The sequence below is a fragment of the Argopecten irradians genome, chromosome 5, assembly GCF_041381155.1.
Source record: "Argopecten irradians isolate NY chromosome 5, Ai_NY, whole genome shotgun sequence".
Classification (NCBI taxonomy): Eukaryota; Metazoa; Mollusca; class Bivalvia; order Pectinida; family Pectinidae; genus Argopecten; species Argopecten irradians.
This window is the reverse complement of record NC_091138.1, coordinates 29,842,273-29,863,095: the sequence shown is the minus strand read 5'-3', so window position 1 is coordinate 29,863,095 and position 20,823 is coordinate 29,842,273. Positions and strand designations below refer to the sequence as shown.

Below are 20,823 nucleotides of genomic sequence, written 5' to 3'. Positions count from 1 at the left end.
ATTAATTTCGTTATAATAAGCAAAATCTTGGCAAAAAATAAGGTAATCAATCATGTTTAAAATATATTTTATTTCTTTGATTGTGTCAAAAATTATATACGTTTTCTTTCATGTAGTTTTATCATTTCTACATTTTTATTTTATATTTTGGCTCGAATGTAGGGGACGTATGACTTCAATAATGATAAAAACTTCGTTCATTTATTCATTTCAAATTGTTCATGATTCCATGGTACAAATTATGCTAGGAATATAGCATAGAATATTCAACCGGATTTCATTCCGTCTATGCATGTTAATGAGTTATTTTTCCTGTGGAAATTGATAGTGACGTCATTATTTTGTTAGCAAATCGCCATTTTACTTGAAAAAAAAATACATTAGACTCTTACTCATATGACGCCGCAACCAATATTTTCAACACCATCATAAGAAAACCTATATATATTTCACTTTAACAGGCGATGTTATAAGTGAAATAAATAAAATAAATATAATCATCCAAAATAATATCAGCACTTGTAGCGAAAAGCGTGTTCGGCTAATACTGCGGCAAAATTATTTTCATTTTTCAAGTCATTTCAAATAGTTTATTTCCCATTGACATTGTGAATTAGAAGTATTGCCTAAAGTTTTCATTAAGATTGCACTCCATACGTTGAATACACATTCAAGTTATCCTTAATTCTCACATTGATTGAAAACACATTATTATGTAAAAAATAGACAAAAATCAAAAGATTGATTATAACGAGGACGATTCAAAAGGTAAATAAGGCAAAGCTCCGGAGTTAGGTGATAACTTTCAATGCCAGTCATTCTGGAAGTAAGTCACATTCTGGAAATTGAAATTAGCTGGTAAGTATATCTAAACAAAAAGTGGGCAATCAGTATCAAATTAGCAATTTAATAGGTAAAACATACACACTAAAACAATTAATGTAGACATGATTAACTTTAGATAAACTACATTTAAAAGCTTTTATGGAACATGAAGTGAAGGTGACCAAAATCTAAAATAGGTTACACCGTTAATACGACATATGTGTGAAGGTAGTTATAAGACTACAGCTGTGCTATCACAGAGAGATAAGACAGTGATAGTTATTGCAGGAACTAACAATGTGGAGACTTGTGGTCATAACTCTTCTCGCTAGTGTATTGACACTAGTATATGCTAATGTAAGTAATTCTGTAATTGTCGGGTTTGTAACTTTATGGAGAATTTTAATATTGCCCTTGTCGAAATACTTTTTGAAGGATAGAAAACCAAATTGAGCACAAATTGCCTTCGATGTGTTAATCAAAACTCAAGACAATATATCGCTACAGACCACATAGACAATTTTCATATTGAATTAAAATAAATCTGGGAATACGTATAATGATTAACATACAGACACACACTGTGTAGAAAAGATGATTCATCTTGTGTGATGTTAATTTCAAAGACTACTTTTAAAATATTGCTTTAAGTATATCTTACAGTTTTGTCTAGTTCTTTGTAAATCATTACAATATAATTTGTAAAAGAATATTAAGTACAGCAAGTTTAGAAAGATTATGATTATCTCTTCAACATGAAAACTATAATATTTTGAGGCATTTAAGAAATTGTAAAGACATTTTCTACGAAATATTAAAAAAACCCAATGATTATAGATTAGATCAGAGTGAGAGAAATATATAATGTACTGTTTGATTGTTTTTAAATCAGAAGATACTTTTCTGCGAAAACAAATGCACGATGCAAAAATAGACAATTATTGGATGACAACATTAATATCACAAAATATAATTTGATAAGGAAAATGACATTGGCATAGAGATATCTTCGTCCAAATTATGCATGCTTTTGATATTCTACACCAAAGTGTCTATGCAGACTTAGCATAAAAATAATTATAAAGCTACTATTAATATATAATAGTATGTGCTATATAAGCTCCAGCAGTGAATATTCATATTGATATGTTCTCAGCATCAATGTATGTCGGACGCCGACTGTCATTCAAACCAATGTTGCTACAAACGTCCCGAGTTTCTGATCATGAGTAGGCGACAACTGCCTGACAATCAGGAAAACCAACATGGTTTGTATAATACTTTCACATTGTAAAGGGTCCTATGGGAGACGCTTCTTCTTCTATTACAACTAAATCATTAAAATCCATATTAGTGTATGCTTCGATTTTTCTTTTGTTAATCAATTTAGAGGAGATGTTTAAATTAAAGGATTTCCGTTGTAAAACGCCAACACATTAACAACACGGTAGGACTAATTTAGCAAATTGATAGTGACGACATTTTATAGTTGTACACTACAACATTTACAAAATGGTGCAGATGCACGCTAATTAAGATGTGGATTGTGTTTTCATAACTTAAAATGTAATCTTCACGCTCCCCCATTAGTCATCATTATTTTCAATTGTGACAGCTGTAACTTTTATTCCAAAATTTGATAAATAGTTTCATTCAACAGGCATTTGTGAGAATTATCAACCCAAAGGAACGCCATGTAGCCCATTCGATAAGATGAATGGACATTGTAGTTGTGCACAAGGTCTAACTTGCCGATTTGTGGCAGCTGAAAATACTACCCAAGTAATTGTGCGCAGGAAACTGTACTACCCAGGACCCGGGACTTACGAGTGTGCCTCTCCATTGAATTAAATTCTAATAAAACAATGTGTAACATTATTGTATTTATTGTTCTTCATTGGTTTTTCTCTTTCTGGTTATTATAATTCTAACCAATAGGGTTCTGATGTTATAGGCCGATATAACGGATTATTGTGATTCTTGCTGGCGAACCAACTAGACAGCGCCTTCTAAGACCAATATTTATCATCCGTTACCTTCCTCTTCTTCTTGAAAAAGACAGCATCGTATCGAAACCCTTGGAAAACGAAGATGGTGACGTTTCTTGATTCAAATAAAACAAAAAGAATATGTGCATTTAGACATTAGTGGGATCAGTAGATTCCGTGCACTAGTCATGACGATTGCAATATGACGAGAGTTGATATTCAATCCAGTGTCCAATTGAAACCAAAAAATTGAAAATTTTAGTTTATTTGAAGTGAATAAATCAACTGAACATAAGGAAGATCCAAATTCTGATCATCACCATGCCAACTTCAACATAAAGAGCACTTGACTCATTCAATGTTTGCGTTTCAATTCATAATATCTAATAGGATGCTGCTTCAATTTCAACATGTAATGATACGAATTAATGTCCGCACTTGGCGATAAAAATTTCAGTGTTTTTTACCAATCAAGTTAAGTGCGAATCTATTCAGTTGCTTTTAATCATCAATCACCAAAAACGAAACAGAACTTTATAGAAAAATCATTGATTCATAAATCCTCGGTGACAAATAATGTAAGTATGGTTCTTTGAAATTCTAATTACACAACTCGGAATGCACAGAATTATTTGTCAACGATGATTTATGAATCAATGATTTTCCTTTAAAGTTGCATTTTTGGTGCTTGACGATTAAAAGCAACGAATTCCCAATTTATTTGATTGATAACAACGTTGAAATTTTTTATCGCCAAGTATGGACATTAGTGCGAATCATTACTTGTTGAATATTGAAATAGCATCCTGTTTGATACACATTTGTAACGTAGTATACTAACCCATTATATATCTATTAATTATTTATGTAGTACTGATATATGTGAATCTATCTATAAGGCCCCCGGCAGTCCGTAACCTCCCTGATACTGACCTCATAAGTAGTATAACACCAGCCATCAACTAGGGTATACGATGTTACACCTGTAAATAACCATGGCGACGGTACTAGACAATGGAACAAAATGGAGATTTATCATCTTTATATTGCCGTTAATGGTGCTGATGTTTGCTTACCAGACTAATTGTCTACCCAAAGATAATGCATTTAAAAGAGGTAAGATTTGGTTTATTTTCTTTAATGAATACGATTAAGACGAATGTCCATGTTTGTTTATGCTTATTTCATATTAGCAGTTGCAATTTGAAGAAAACACGATAGACTAATATTCGATGTTACTTTTTAGTATAAAGAGTTCGCTGTCACTTGATCACTGAATGTTGCAGTACATTGGTAGATGGAGAGTGAAAACATTGACATTCTAGGTGAAAGCCAAAAGTCTAAAACACATAAACACAACAACAGATTGTCACTGCATTTCAAGAAAACGTTTCTCAATATTATTTGAAGAATTACACTCGACGAAAAAAAAAGCAATATTGTCGTAAATGTTTTCCTATCAGTTATAAAAGGAGATTCCATGACACATATCCTTTTGATGTTGAGAGCGGAGTCCACGTACCGACTGGACGATGTACTGTTAGATATCCCACCATGTCCAGACATGTTTCGGTCCAACACCAGCCTGGTTCGTCAAGGTATTGAGTCTGATTATTACGGGAGCGGATTACTGGACCAGTGGCGGGAACACACCCCAGTCAACGTGAGTGGCTGTTCAGACTAATCCTGTTTCTAGTCACAAAACTAAATTAAAACATGTTCAATGAGAAACAATAATACGAGATGAAATATTTTTATGGTTATTTTTTTTTTAAGTTCACCATCATATCAGTTTCACAAATGCAGATCAAATCCTATTTCAAATTTGTCTGGTTTTCAGTTTGTGCTCATTTAAAAATGCGTTAATAAATTTTACTCCGAGTTAAATTGTTTTTGCTTACCTTAAGGCTAGTTAAAAGCGCCCAATGTGTGTCTATGATACATTTCCATTGAATATCCAATAATTATGATTCACAGGTCACCCTCAAGCTCACCAACTACCAAGGTACAACTCTGTGGAGCAGCACATTTCAGGTTACGGACAGGAATACGTCACGACTCGAGACATGGTTCCGGACCGAGAACATCGTCCGACTGCCAGACTATACCCAGTTCCTAGAATCACCGAGTACACTTACCACCAGGTTTGGGTAAGATTGTAATAAAAACACAAAATAGTGAAATTATACAATTTGAATGTGCTATATTTATAAGCGCAATAAAGGTAAATAAATGAAACAAATATAATCTAAATACGTTTTGTTGAGATAAAGCGTCATGGTGATGGAGCTTTAATCTACTTCCACCAATGACATTACGCGTTTATATAGTAAATCTAACGTGTTGATATCAAGATGTCAATAACAATAAATAGAATAAATATAGTTTTTAATGTGGTATGTGACATAGGGGGACTTTACCAAGTATCTATAGTGAATACGTGTATCAGGAGAAAACCAAGGAACCAAATTACTTGGTAATACCAATTTAGTTGGTGAAAACAAAAAGTGAAATAACAATATCTACCTTCCTCCTGGGTTGTGTAGTTCCAATCCAATGTACTGTGTATTTTTTTAATCTGCAAAAGGCCTTGTAAAACAATACCAAAATAGGACGTGTTCAAAATGAACTAAACAACCGGCTACATTACCAACATAACCAGGTTACCTATATTACCAGGTTATTTATGAAATTGCAAATTGTTTATGTCCGTCTAGATAGTCACGTGATATTTTGGTCGTGGTAATTCACCGCGAATTAACATCAACATCATTAATACTGGATATGGATACTGGAATTTCCAGTCAATTTTTGAATATGCGAATGTTAATCTTCGCGAACTTATTTTGAAATGGAAATCGCGAAATTGAAGTAGCCACGAAAGAAAGTTGGTATACAGTATAGGTTAGCCTGTTTTGATTTTCTTTGATTCACTCGCATTTCCTCCACTAGAAGGACCTAACTAACTAATTCTACCATCAACAAGTCTAATTAACACATGTTTGTTTTTATCAAAACTGTTGCGAGATTAAATTTAAATCAATGGGAAGCTACACATAGATAAACAAAACTAAACTTTTGGTCTCCCAAATTGTTTGGTTAAAAATATACGTGTTTAAGGTTTCTTTGTTGTTCATAAATGAAACTTGTGGTCACTCCAAATGTTTTCTACGGGTCTCATTGCTCATGAAATCGACACCCGTTTGAGCATTCCCAGTGAGTTCTGTAGCTCCCGTTTAATCAATGCTGTGTAATCGCCCGTTGCCTGACAATAAGCCATTTCTAATAATACAGATAACCGTCCTGTTGTAGAACCCCCGGTTTCCTGGCCTTACTTCAACAAACCTCCACCAATATCACGGCTCACGTAGGCATCATACAACAAGCTGACAATGTCACAAGCTGCTCAAAGATTCCATCGTTCTTCTATTTTTCGAATTCGACCATGGAGCCGTTTAAAATAAGAAACGGTGAGGGGTGTATCAAGGTTATTTAACATAAATTATAGTTCCTTTAAAATTTATATCGGTCATTATCTCTTATTCACAATGTACCGTTACAGAACGCTTAAAATCTTAAAGTATTCAACAAAGTGTATATCTGATCGGATCGTAGCGTCACATGAAAATGAATACCAAGTACTTTTGTACCGTTTTATAAATGTTCCTTTAAAATTTATTGATTCTCTTTGAATTTAAGTTTTTTTTATCACCTTCACTTTGATTTGAAATGAAAAGGTGTTTTTTTTCCATTACTTTTCCCAGATTGTATATCAACTAAATCTACCATTATCTTTAATATTTTGTTTTTAAATTGTACGTTGGTTATATTCTACTTTACAGGAGAAAGCACACACTTTGAATATATCGGCTGTTATAACCTTTTATCTGTATACGGCAGCGATGATTATCCTGACTTACCTAATGTGACCCAGTGTCACCAGCTGTGTGCCAGTCGGGGATACAGAACTTTCGGTTTCTTTAAGGTATGCACTGATGTTACTTAATACCTACTCTGTTTACAAGCATTTAATTACATTGCTAAATCACAAGAACGTTTACAAGGAATTGAGACAAAAATGTGTATATGTAGAACATTTAATAGGAGTTGTACCATTTTCTGTTTTAAAATTAATGGATCTTGCTATTTCGCCCTAAATTAAGTGGGAACCAAAGGTATTTGTCGACTATTACGGATATTATACCCATAATGGATATTACGTCCATATCGGACATTTCTCTCACAGGAATAGTATTGTATTTCCACTTTGCATTGTATTGTAAGTAAAAGAGTTTGCCTTTTCAAACTCAGAAACATCACTCAGCTATATAAATCACTTTGTAAAAATTCTGTTTCTTCAGTACTAGGACTGAAATTGTATCTATGTAATTTATCAGACCAATGGGAGATGTCACTGCATAGGTAAGTCAACATGGCTTGTATCCTCTGGAGCAAAAGAAGAAAACTGTGATGGAATAGCCGGATATGAAATGTCAGGTAAGTTATATTTTGGTTTCTCTGTGAAATAACTTCGTCAAATAATTATAGGGTAACTAGTCTAAATCAGATATCACCAGGAACACAATAATTGGCAGTATAGCTTGGGTTTTTTTTTATTACATAAACTTAAAATTAAGAAGAATGAAATACAGTTACGCCGGAATGCACAGGTATCCGGATTATACAAGAAACTGTTTTGACAAGTTATATTGTATGACGATAGTAAAAAATGTTTTGCACCATACAACAATAGTTTTGTAGATATGTCTTGCCGAAAATTGGACTTGGGAAATAGTTTTAAATCAAACTTAAATGAATAAATATTTAATTCGTGCACTCAGATTGTAGAGATATTTATCTTGAGTTACTCTGCCTTTTCTAATGAGGTCACTGTCACAGCTTAATAAAGTAATCAGTGTATTATCATTTAGATTTCCGAACTGCGAATGTGCCGTTAACTCAAACAGAGGTAATCATTAAAAGGGCGAGCATGATAGGTGGAAACGAGACCAGGGTAAGACAATATATCATCAAAATAATAATACTCAATAACCATTCTACATTCAATTTTATGATTCTAATATAACAAACTGAACATTCTGACATGAATACGAAACTATGCACAAGTCAGAAACATCAGATAGAGTTTTGAACACAAAGTTAACTTTTAGGTATATCAACGTAAACATTTTATACCATGTAATCACTCTACCTGTTTGGAAGTTTAAGTAGTCCTTTTGTCGTTTTTAAATACCCTAGGATGTTATGTGATGTATAAGTATATAAACGGGCTTCGTGAGAGAAGTACTCAAATAATGCATTTGTACCATACAATAGTTTTGAAGACATGTCTTGCCTAAAATAAGACTTGGGAAATTGTTTTAAATCAAAGTTTATTAACAAATATTTAATTCGTGCATTCTGATTAATAAGGTATTGCAGTATGCTAATATAACACAGGTCTTTGCAATCTAAATCAAATCGAATGCCCAGTTAAAACCACTGAACGCTAATCTGACCATCTGTTTTGCTCCAGATATACTTCGGGAATACTACCACTGGCTTTGTGACATCTGTCCATGTGTACAATTACAAAAGAGAAACTGGGTCATCAAAACCGTGTCAATACCGCCTTCAGTACTCCAGGGTCGACTGTGATGGCGACAAGTATCTAAACATCGGAGTACATAGGGTAATACACACAAATACCATTATACTCGCCACTCCATGTTGGAATTCTGTATGAGCAATTTTCCCATTCGATTATTTTTGTCTCTTCCATCGTTAAAGGATACATTTTTTTTTCATTTTACTTGACATATCTCCCACTATGGTTTTTATTGCTTTTTTACCATCACTCCTAACTTTTATCCCACCTATAAATCTTTACAAACGTTTGTTCTTTCTGGTCAATTTTTGCTGAATTAGCTTACACACTAAGTATCTGATAAATCTTCAGGTGTACAACTGTGACGTGAAAGAACCTTTACGAAAAGGAGTTCTAAGAATGAAATGTTTGGTGATCATTTTACCCGACATCGTCTCAGCGGATATTGATGTTTACGGAATAGAAGGTAAACCATCTACAGCCAGTGATGTTGTTATCTTTAAATGTATATACTTTTAACAACCTTATTTTCGCGCCAACTTGATTTCCGTTTCCAGGACAAAATACGTTTTAGCGCCGATTTAATTACGCGATTTAGAGTCAAAAAGTTCTTCTTTACTGTACAAGTACAGATGCATGACACTTTGTTTCGCGATTTCTCCTTGCCCTCGAAATTTAATCGCACGTAGAAATAAGTTAGTTTCCAGTATATACTACTCAGAAACACTTTAAACACTCAAAGCATGCAATCAGTTATTGAATTGTCTCAATTTATTATTGGAGGTAAAGTGAAATAAAATGCATCCCTTGGTTATATACTAATAACATATTATAGATAACAAAGATGTCACTATCTTCCTTTCAGATCCCTATATAGCTGCCCCCGTTTTGAATTGTCTAGCTTCCAACCGGATTGGCTTCATATCAACTGTATACCCAATCTGATAACAGTTGTATTGCTTATGTATTGTCTTCCTTTCAGAGCCCTATATAGCTGCCCCCGTTCTGAATTGTCTAGCTTCCAACCGGATTGGCTTCATATCAAGTGTATACCCCATCTTATAACTTGTATTGCTTATGTATTGTCTTCCTTTCAGAGCCCTATATAGCTGCCCCGTTCTGAATTGTCTAGCTTCCAACCGGATTGACTTCATATCAACTGTATATACCCATCTGATAACAGTTGTATTGCTTATGTATTGTCTTCCTTTCAGAGCCCTATATAGCTGCCCCGTTCTGAATTGTTAAGTTTCCAACCGGATTGACTTCATATCAACTGTATACCCAATCTGATAACAGTTGTATTGCTTATGTATTGTCTCCCTTTCAGAGCCCTATATAGTCTGCTCCGTTCTGAATTGTCTAGCTTCCAACCGGATTGGCTTCATATCAACTGTATACCATAGCCCCCGTTTGAATATCTGATTGAATATCACATTACCACATCTGTAACATTTTATTGCTTATGTATTGTCTTCCTTTCAGAACCCTATATAGCTGCCCCGTTCTGAATTGTTAAGTTTCCAACCGATTGCTTCATGTCAACTGTATACCCAATCTGAAACAGTTGTATTGCTTATGTATTGTCTTCCAGAACCCTATATAGCTGCTCCGTTCTGATTGTCTAGCTTCCAACCGGATTGGCTTCATATCAACTGTATACCCAATCTGATAACAGTTGTATTGCTTATGTATTGTCTTCCTTTCAGAACCCTATACAGCTGCCCGTTCTGAATTGTTAAGTTTCCAACCGGATTGACTTCATTTCAACTGTATACCCAATCTGATAACAGTTGTATTGCTTATGTATTGTCTTTCCAGAACCCTATATAGCTGCTCCGTTCTGATTGTTTAGCCTCCAACCGGATAGGCTTCATATAAACTGTATACCCCATCTGATAAGTTGTGTATTGTCTTCCTTTCAGAACCCTATATAGCTGCCCGTTCTGAATTGTTAAGTTTCCAATCGGATTGACTTCATGTCAACTGTATACCACATCTGATAACAGTTGTATTGCTTATGTATTGTCTTCCTTTCAGAGCCCTATATAGCTGCCCGTTCTGAATTGTTAAGTTTCCAACCGGATTGACTTCATGTCAACTGTATACCACATCTGATAACAGTTGTATTGCTTATGTATTGTCTCCCTTTCAGAGCCCTATATAGCTGCCTCCGTTCTGAATTGTTAAGTTTCCAACCGGATTGACTTCATGTCAACTGTATACCACATCTGATAACAGTTGTATTGCTTATGTATTGTCTTCCTTTCAGAGCCCTATATAGCTGCCCCGTTCTGAATTGTTAAGTTTCCAACCGGATTGGCTTCATATCAACTGTATACCCAATATGATAACAGTTGTATTGCTTATGTCTTGTCTCCCTTTCAGAACCCTATATAGCTGCCCCCGTTCTGATGATATTAGGACACTACGATTACAACCCATTGTCAGGTAACTAAGTATTAAAAGTTTCTTGATCTAGTTTTACAAGACAAACCCGTTTCTTTTCAAAATCAGATGTCATTAGATCCAAGCGTGTTGTCGATGTTATAATAATAAAATAAAATCTTTTATTTAACCAGGGTTACATATTTAGACAAGTCTAATTTACAATATGGCCCTGCATCAATATATACAGTTATCACAGACAACAGTTTAATACAAATATTTGTTTTCCACAAATACAACCCCTTTCACTCGTTCGAACAATCCCTTGCATCATAGAAATGTGGCATTTCAGAATGATTCGTTAGATCTAACCTTACAAACACTTAACTAATTCCATTTGGTTGTTCAATATATCACATAGGTGAGGTTTTCTAATTTCACCTATTAATGTGATTGTTCTGTTAACTTCCATCACCTCCTGTAAAATGATGAATCCTAATACCATTGAAGCGATTTAGAAAAGTTAAACAGCTATATTGTGGCACGTCTGTACTCACTTAACGGTTACTCTCTAAAATCTTTACAGATAACGAAACTGCTAGTAGAAATAAATCCGAGGTTTCGGTAAAACCAACACCTTCAATAGCAACAAAGACCATTTCAACAACTCTGACCATTTTGAAAACTGAGACCGTATCATCCACAACAACAATTTCAGCTTTACTTCCGTCCTACTCAACAACTCCGGGTAAGCTCTGTTACAGTGTATTTAAATAATTCAAAAGTACTCTGTACAAGGTAAAGTTTTCATCAAACGCATTGATATATATGCACAATAAATAATAATTGAAGAGAACTATTGGCGCAAAATGAACGATACCAATATCAGTATATTGTCTTAGATGGATGTTCATCATGTAGAATACAAATTCGTGTATTTTTCCGTTTGTTTCTTCTGTAGGTTCGGATGACAAGTCAAAGGCGTGTTGCTTCTGTGATTGTTCGATGTACACAGCCTTCCAGAAGTGGCACATGAACAGTACAATTGTCAAAATAGACAACACTTCTATAGCTTCTGTAACCAACCAACTGAAGGCCAACTTGACTGTCAATACGACATCTCTGTCATCGTACATTAGAGCTAAGACGTGTGCTCCCGATCCACGACCAGTGGTCCGCTACATGGGCTCCTTTGGCCTTCTTCTGTTGGTCCTAGTTCTTAGCTGTGTCATCCTGGCCGATATATCCTCCTTTAGAACGCACATAAGAACAATACGTCAGGGTATTCATAATAACAGATGTTACACGTGCACAAACTAGTATTTTTGTCGTGATTCTGGACCGAGTCTGGTAGCTCGATGAATCCGGCCAGCTAGCGCTAGAAGGTGCCATGTCTAAGCCTCGGTTAGGCAGTACATTTTTCTTACTCCTAAATTGCACCTTGACCAAATCGTATTCCAGCGAAGTTAAGATCTACCAAGAGCTTATCATAAACTGGGTTTTGTGAGTTGAGTCTTCGGGACTAGACTTTCTCGGAAAGGCAGAGTGTAGTGGTTCTTGATCAGGTCAATCGCATGCGACAAGATCAATTTGTAGACAATCCAACAAATGTTCGGAGGACCCAGGTTAGAATCCCGCTTTGGTTGTGTTTATTCCCGCTCCTCTTACGACTTTTATACTTAATACACATGCATATTGTAGCATAGGCTTTATCGTTACCCAAAGATGTTAAAGACATGAACATTATTGATGTTTAAATATCAGCTGTTCTCTGTGTTACTGATTAACATTTAACCATGAGATACATATTTCAATATTTGAACAAATCAATATCACATCATAAAGACAGAAACGAGTTTATTGGCCTAAATTTGCATTTTTCTCCCTGAGGCATAAATCAACAAAGGAGAAGATAATTTGACACAATTTTCGGTTAAATTGGTGACAACAAACGCGTAACAGTTACAAATAATGTCAAATGAAGAGAGATTACACCACTGGCAGGAAAAAAAGCTACACAATACATAAGGAACTGACTAAATATGTAACTATCACCACATAAACGGCGTATATATTATATATTAGGTATATATCTAACAACATAAATGTTAAGTACTTTCAACAAATCTCAAGCAACATCTTTTTTACTTTCTCAACAGACACTAAATTATGCTACAGACTTTAATAATTGTAAAGATTTATCTGTGATTTCTATAAATCTGTTTCAAAAATAGCAGATTACATATAGCTAGTATCTAATGACTGGTATAATGAGGCAGAAGCTTGACATGCCAGCTAACTCGCACAATATAAATTATTTCTTTGTCAACAAATATCTCTAACAGTTGCATATAATCTAATATAGTTTGGTATCATTGAAATAACAAACAAATGTCTTTACATAGCACTTGTACAGCAGACTACAATGGCACCAGCTTGTAGAAATATAAAAATTTACAGTGGATTTAATGTAGATGTATACACAACAAACAATTTAGAATTCAACAGTATATCATACAACATGGATAAAGATTTCTTTTAGAAACAAGTAACACATCAAACCTTAATGACAAATTTTCATCTATCAGAATTACTTCCCTTTGTTTCACTCTGTCGTTGGTAACTGAGTGGAATGAAGGTAACTGATAGATCAGAATGACACTAATCTTAAATAAAGGACGATCTGACACCTTAACAGTGACAAAAAAGCACTTAAGGAATGAGAAGTTTGTTCGGAAGTTGTACTAAGTTATCCATACATCGTATACTGTTTTCAGTAATATTCATAAATCTTTCCATTGCACTTTGAAAAGAGCTAAAAAAATTAATACCCCTTGAAAAGACTTCTATCAATGTCAAAATTAAAATGAGAATTATGTAAGAACGATACTGCAGACAAATCATTAATCTTCTTCAATATTGGCTAAACTTTTTGGGATAAGAATGATACATTGTTGTGGTGGTAGCCCAATCTAGTACAAATAATAAAGGTATATATTTAATAACTAGCAAAGGAATATAACGGATGATGACCTTGGATGTAAATTTTGTTTAAAGGTCTTGGCTACCAAGACTACCATACATCCTATTGGTATGTATTGTTCATGAAACAGGGTTTGCTTCTGTGCTAGTATTATACACATATCTCTGGTAACAATATCGTACATTTATAGAAATCACTTTATATATTGTGGACTGGAGGTTTAGGTTTTGTTCCCAACCTCATAAAGTTCATTTGTGTGGTACATTTTATACAACTGATTTGCTTGTCAGTATGTCTCCACTAGTTTAGTAACCTCCCCCATCTACCAGTGCCAGCAGGACTTTCTTGTAATCTCCAGAGGTATCTCCCTGAAAACAAAAGTTACCATCATTATTTAATAGTTGTCTTGTTATGTGTTCTGATTAATACAGATTCTGTGAGACCTTTTACCAAATTTTGTGCCTGTTTATAATTATATTGTCAACTTCACTTATGTTGAAATCATCTCATCTTGTAGCTTTTAGGCTGTATGCACACGTAAACAAAGAACCAGAATGTCCCTGCTTCCAACATGTCGCGGCAGAACAGGTCAAGATGTGATAGGAAAAGGTGGAGCTGGGCAGACATGTGTAACACTATGCCCCATTCTCATAGAAGGGAATGATCAACTTAACAGCAAAACTTTCCACATCTTGAGTTAAAACTTACCTTGATGAATGCAGACAATGACTGTCCATACATGGCCTGGAACTGTTGTTTGATCTGTACCATATCCACCTCACATCTTGTTACAACGACACGAATCAGACCACGGTCATCAGTCCCCATACCCTGAGTTAAAAATCGTAATTGTAATTACTGACAGTTCTATACTACTTTAAATGACAGTTAAGTAAACGACTCGGACCACGGTCATCAGTCCTCATGTCCGGACCACGGTCATCAGTCCTCATGTCCGGACCACGGTCATCAGTCCTCATGTCCGGACCACGGTCATCAGTCCTCATGTCCAGAGTTAAATATCGTATTTATAATTACGGATATTTTTCATCCACTTAAATGACAGTAAAATATTTCACAGAAAGGTTATGTTTATATTTATGATTCACCTTTAACTGAAATTGATATCAGTTTTATCAAATTAATACATTTTAAACAAATATGTGATGTGACGAAGGAAGCCCTATATGCTTTTAGTTTGGCTATCAGCTCTTTTTACTACCATGTAGCTCCAATATGACAATAATTATCTTAGATATACAGAATATTTTAACAGTTAGTTATGTTCTGATTAATACAGATTCGGTGGGCCAGGTCTTCTACTTGGGAGAGTCAGCCACCTTAGCTGTAATCTATTAACCCTAATATTTTTTTAATGTTAAATAAAATATGTTTTGTGTACTTTATACAGTCTTACATGAGTTTGTGTAATTTAAAACTACATACCTTCATAGACTTGTATAACTTCTCGGCAAAATAAGCAGATCGGTTCTTGACACACTTGACTGTAATGAAAAACATTGGAGTCACACAACAGTGTCATAGGTAGTCATAATAAAAGCATATAAAATCAAAAATAATTAATGCTATAAGATGATCTTTGTGGTAATGAATGGCTAAGGTATGTCATTGCTATCATTTGTTTAGACAGTTTGTCACCATTGTAACATCCTCTGTCACTCTAATAGACCAGGTCATGTTATTTTAACAAGCGTTAACTTCTGTTGATTTGGTTTACCACAGACAGTTATTGGATGGTTTTCTATTTTAATATACAGTAAAACACATTTATAACGAGCATGATAACAATGAATTTGTGGTTATAACAAAATAAATCTCATTCCCCGTCAACATTTCTATGTCTGTAATATGTGTATTGAGATCTATGTTAATAACAAATGGTTTTTGTTTGTCCAAAGAGGTTTGATATAACTGTTCTAATATACACTGTTATATCTCTGAAAGGTATTACTGTAAATTGGGATATTTTGGATGAGGATATCTTTTGGCTTATTTGGCATGAAAGTGTCAAAATTTAACACATCAAAATTTGGCAATATATTTTTTTCAAATATCGATACATTTACATGCCATTTATTAGATATTTGAACACATACTCTCAGGTAAATTACTGTACTCGATCACGTAAATATACATTTCAGGTATGTGCTGTCAACAGGAAAAAACGTTAACTGTGCTAGTCTTTCTTTCATGTATACAATTAGATTTGTGTCTATCAATCACTTTTTTTGAAGACCAATATTTCAGAGGGTTGTATTTATATCACTAAGACTTCAAAACTAATCACCCCAGTTTTTCACTGTTGTGGAATCTAGGTGTATAGATAAAGTAAATCTTCAGATTGTTTATCTTTTGATAATATCAAGTTATGCGCCAAACATTTACCCAGGATAAGGAATGCTACATTTAAACGCACCAAAATTTAACCACCTTTTTTTGACACAAAAAAACCGCCAAATTTTTCTTAATCCCAATTTACAACAGTGTATGTTAAACAACACTCACTTATAGCTAACATGCCCAGTTCCAGGTTACCAGACATTTCACCCTTGACTGACTTTTCTATGTCCTTTCCACTCAGCCTCTGGTAAGCATCAAATACCGCCTTCAACTGGTCGTAGCTCTGTGAGGCCATGATCATATTGAATGTCGATTCATCTGTACCCCATCTTTTCTCTCCCGCTTGATGCAGTCTCTGAAAAACAAACAAACAAAAGAATGATGAAATATAATAATTCAAATCATGTGGTGTACAACCAAAACGTTGTTTGAGCCAGTCTTTTAATTCCAACCCACATGCCAATTTTCTCCCTATACATCACAGGGAGATCCTATGGTTGCTAAGGAAGGACAACTTTACCTTTACTTATACATGTCAAGGAGATGTGAGATGCTTCTGTGGTAATGATACGATGAAAATGCTGAAAAGCAACTGAAATTTTGGTATCCTTCTCTTTTCTTATGTATGGGAAAATATTATCAAACATGGTTCAGTAAAAAATGGACAGGGATATCTCAACCCTCATGTAAGATTTTGCAGGCTTAGGGTATCGTGCATTGGTCAAACCTTGTTTTGGTTAACCAAAATATTACAACTGGATTGAGATATCCTTGTCAACTTGATAGACCCATGTAATATTCTGTTATTCTTTTATATCTCTTTATATATTTATAACTGTTCTGATAAATAATATAGACTAGTAACATAAAGTATGATTCACTTAGGAAAATAAATTCTAAAAGAAAAATTGCGAAAAATTTTGACACAAAAAAATTTGACCCACAAAAAAAAACCAGTGATATGGTATATGGTAGAATAACCAGTGATGTGGTATATGGTACAATAACCAGGGATATGGTATATGGTACAATAAACAGAGATATGGTATATTGTAGAATAACCAGCGATATGTTAAATGGTAGAATAACCAGCGATGTGATATATGGTAGAATAACCAGCGATGTGGTATATAGTAGAATAACCAGTGATGTAGTATATGGTAGAATAACCATTGATATGGTAAATGGTACAATAACCAGCAATATGGTATATGGTAGAATAACCAGTAATATGGTATATGGTAGAATAACCAGTGATGTGGTAAATGGTAGAATAACCAGAGATGTGGTATATGGTAAAATAACCAGAGATGTGGTATATGGTACAGCAACCAGAGATGTGGTATATGGTACAATAACCAGCGATATGGTATATGGTACAATAACCAGAGATATGGTATATGGTACAATAACCAGCGATATGGTATATGGTACAATAACCAGCGATATGGTATATGGTACAATAACCAGAGATGTGGTATATGGTAGAATAACCAGTGATGTGGTATATGGTACAACAACCAGAGATGTGGTATATGGTAGAATAACCAACGATATGGTATATGGTAAAATAACCAGTGATATGGTATATGGTACAATAAACAGAGATATGGTATATTGTAGAATAACCAGCGATATGTTAAATGGTAGAATAACCAGCGATGTGGTATATGGTAGAATAACCAGCGATGTGGTATATGGTAGAATAACCAGAGATGTGGTATATGGTAGAATAACCAGAGATGTGGTATATGGTACAACAACCAGAGATGTGGTATATGATACAATAACCAGCGATGTGGTATATGGTAGAATAACCAGCGATGTGGTATATGGTAGAATAACCAGAGATGTGGTATATGGTACAACAACCAGAGATGTGGTATATGGTAGAATAACCAGCGATGTGGTATATGGTTGAATAATCAGTGATATGGTATATGGTAAAATAACCAGCGATGTGGTATATGGTAGAATAACCAGAGATGTGGTATATGGTACAACAACCAGAGATGTGGTATATGGTACAACAACCAGAGATGTGGTATATAGTACAATAACCAACGATATAGTATATGGTAGAATAACCAGTGATGTGGTATATGGTAGAATAACCAGAGATGTGGTATATGGTAGAATAACCAGAGATGTGGTATATGGTACAATAACCAGAGATGTGGTATATGGTACAATAACCAGCGATGTGGTATATGGTAGAATAACCAGTGATGTGGTATATGGTAGAATAACCAGAGATGTGGTATATGGTAGAATAACCAGAGATGTGGTATATGGGTACAACAACCAGAGATGTGGTATATGATACAATAACCAGCGATGTGGTATATGGTAGAATAACCAGCGATATGGTAAATGGTGCAACAAACCAGAGATGTGGTATATGGTAGAATAACCAGCGATGTGGTATATGATACAATAACCAGCGATGTGGTATATGGTAGAATAACCAGAGATGTGGTATATGGTACAACAACCACAGATGTGGTATATGGTAGAATAACCAGCGATGTGGTATATGGTTGAATAATCAGTGATATGGTATATGGTATACAATAACCAGCGATATGGTATATGGTAGAATAACCAGTGATGTGGTATATGGTAGAATAACCAGTGATGTGGTATATGGTAGAATAACCAGCGATGTGGTATATGGTAGAATAACCAGCGATGTGGTATATGGTAGAATAACCAGTGATGTGGTATATGGTAGAATAACCAGCGATGTGGTATATGGTAGAATAACCAGTGATGTGGTATATGGTACAATAACCAGAGATGTGGTATATGGTTGAATAATCAGTGATATGGTATATGGTAAAATAACCACAGATGTGGTACATGGTACAATAACCAGCGATGTGGTATATGGTAGAATAACCATTGATATGGTGTGGTACAATAAACAGCAATATGGTTGAATAATCAGTGATATGGTATATGGTAGAATAACCAGTGATATGGTATATGGTAGAATAACCAGTGATATGGTATATGGTAGAATAACCAGTGATAGATAGGTATATGGTAAAATAACCAGTGATGTGGTATATGGTAGAATAACCAGCGATGTGGTATATGGTAGAATAACCATTGATATGGTGTGGTACAATAAACAGCAATATGGTTGAATAATCAGTGATATGGTATATGGTAGAATAACCAGTGATATAGTAAATGGCAGAATAACCAGTGATATGGTATATGGTAGAATAACCAGTGATATAGTAAATGGCAGAATAACCAGTGATATGGTATATGGTAGAATAACCAGGGATATGGTATATGGTACAATAAACAGAGATATGGTATATGGTAGAATAACCAGTGATATGGTATATGGTAGAATAACCAGGGATATGGTATATGGTACAATAACCAGAGATATGGTATATGGTAGAATAACCAGTGATATGGTATATGGTACAATAAACAGAGATATGGTATATGGTACAATAAACAGAGATATGGTATATGGTAGAATAACCAGAGATGTGGTATATGGTAGAATAACCAGGGATATGGTATATGGTAGAATAACCAGAGATGTGGTATATGGTAGAATAACCAGAGATGTGGTAAATGGTAGAATAACCAGAGATGTGGTATATGGTAAAATAACCAGAGATATGGTATATGGTACAATAAACAGAGATATGGTATATGGTAGAATAACCAGTAATATGGTATATGGTAAAATAACCAGCGATGTGGTATATGGTAAAATAACCAGAGATGTGATAAATGGTAGAATAACCAGTGATGTGGTATATGGTAGAATAACCAGTGATGTGGTATATGGTACAATAAGCGATAGGATATGGTAAAATAACCAGAGATGTGATAAATGGTAGAATAACCAGTGATGTGGTATATGATACAATAACCAGTGATGTGGTATATGGTACAATAACCAGCGATATGGTATATGGTACAATAACCAGAGATATGGTAAATGGTAGAATAACCAGAGATATGGTAAATGGTAGAATAACCAGGGATATGGTATATGGTAAAATAACCAGCGATGTGGTATATGGTAGAATAACCAGGGATATGGTATATGGTAAAATAACCAGAGATATGGTAAATGGTAGAATAAGCATTAAGTATTACCTGTGCATCTTGTTGTGCTTTATTGACATCAACACTCTGGCTCTCCTGACGTCCTCCCTACAAATACAGAATTTTTTTAAACTTTAGCTAAAACACTTCCGAAATAATATATCCCAATAGCTTAGACATACAGCTGATAACTGTAGTAAAATGTACATCAAAATCTTTTAACCTTATTAAGATTAGAAATTAGATAACAGACAGCACCATATGGCATAAATACACAAATCTATGGCATGAATACAAAAAACTCGTTTATCCAGAGCACAAAAAGGTTTTACCGTTCCAGCCTATCTTCAGAGCTCAATACATTTACTACATTAGTAGTCTGTTATGTGTATACTCACTGCTGACATGGATATCATCAGTTTCTTAAAGTGTCCAGATGTATCTCCCATGATGTCCTTCTCCAAAAGACTTTTATATACTGAAACCAAAGAAATATTGGTTTAAACCACAACAAATAATGAATAGTTATCTTCAAACATCTCAAAAGCATCACAATATGATACATACACAATCATTTCAATTCA

General features: G+C 34.5%; 3 protein-coding genes across 3 annotated transcripts in view; 2 read left to right on the top strand and 1 right to left on the bottom strand.

The window, feature by feature from the left end:
• The first annotated feature begins 51 nt into the window (after positions 1–51).
• LOC138323485 (uncharacterized) lies at positions 52–2,703 on the top strand. The gene is made up of 3 exons (XM_069268130.1): positions 52–1,182; positions 1,982–2,093; positions 2,486–2,703. Exons 1-3 carry the CDS (start codon positions 1,123–1,125, stop codon positions 2,674–2,676), a joined length of 363 nt encoding a protein of 120 aa, XP_069124231.1. The 5' UTR covers positions 52–1,122; the 3' UTR covers positions 2,677–2,703.
• Positions 2,704–3,807: 1,104 nt separating this feature from the next.
• Positions 3,808–12,129, top strand: LOC138324374 (uncharacterized). Its single transcript, XM_069269447.1, has 12 exons — positions 3,808–3,929; positions 4,277–4,476; positions 4,791–4,963; positions 6,126–6,283; positions 6,656–6,798; positions 7,211–7,310; positions 7,745–7,827; positions 8,350–8,505; positions 8,773–8,887; positions 10,810–10,872; positions 11,396–11,557; positions 11,771–12,129. The coding sequence occupies exons 1-12, from the start codon at positions 3,809–3,811 to the stop codon at positions 12,127–12,129; spliced, it is 1,833 nt and encodes a 610-aa protein (XP_069125548.1). The 5' UTR covers position 3,808.
• Positions 12,130–12,651: 522 nt separating this feature from the next.
• LOC138323482 (annexin A4-like) overlaps positions 12,652–20,823 on the bottom strand; it is a 28,853-nt gene continuing 20,681 nt past the window's right edge. The window contains exons 9-14 of the mRNA XM_069268128.1: positions 20,638–20,717; positions 20,291–20,347; positions 16,319–16,508; positions 15,239–15,297; positions 14,501–14,623; positions 12,652–14,160 (exon numbers count right to left, since the gene is read on the bottom strand). Coding sequence (XP_069124229.1) covers positions 14,098–14,160; positions 14,501–14,623; positions 15,239–15,297; positions 16,319–16,508; positions 20,291–20,347; positions 20,638–20,717 — 572 coding nt within the window. The 3' untranslated portion in view covers positions 12,652–14,097. The remainder of the gene's footprint in view (positions 14,161–14,500; positions 14,624–15,238; positions 15,298–16,318; positions 16,509–20,290; positions 20,348–20,637; positions 20,718–20,823) is intronic.

What these genes read in the sequence shown, in the direction of transcription:
- LOC138323485 (XM_069268130.1), top strand. Translation starts at nt 1,123, where the DNA reads ATGTGGAGACTTGTGGTCATAACTCTTCTCGCTAGTGTATTGACACTA. An exon ending in TGACACTAGTATATGCTAAT is followed by an intron (nt 1,183 to 1,981) that starts GTAAGTAATTCT and finishes ATATGTTCTCAG; the next exon opens with CATCAATGTATGTCGGACGC. An exon ending in CAATCAGGAAAACCAACATG is followed by an intron (nt 2,094 to 2,485) that starts GTTTGTATAATA and finishes TTCATTCAACAG; the next exon opens with GCATTTGTGAGAATTATCAA.
- LOC138324374 (XM_069269447.1), top strand. Translation starts at nt 3,809, where the DNA reads ATGGCGACGGTACTAGACAATGGAACAAAATGGAGATTTATCATCTTT. An exon ending in GGGAACACACCCCAGTCAAC is followed by an intron (nt 4,477 to 4,790) that starts GTGAGTGGCTGT and finishes TATGATTCACAG; the next exon opens with GTCACCCTCAAGCTCACCAA. An exon ending in GCCGTTTAAAATAAGAAACG is followed by an intron (nt 6,284 to 6,655) that starts GTGAGGGGTGTA and finishes TCTACTTTACAG; the next exon opens with GAGAAAGCACACACTTTGAA.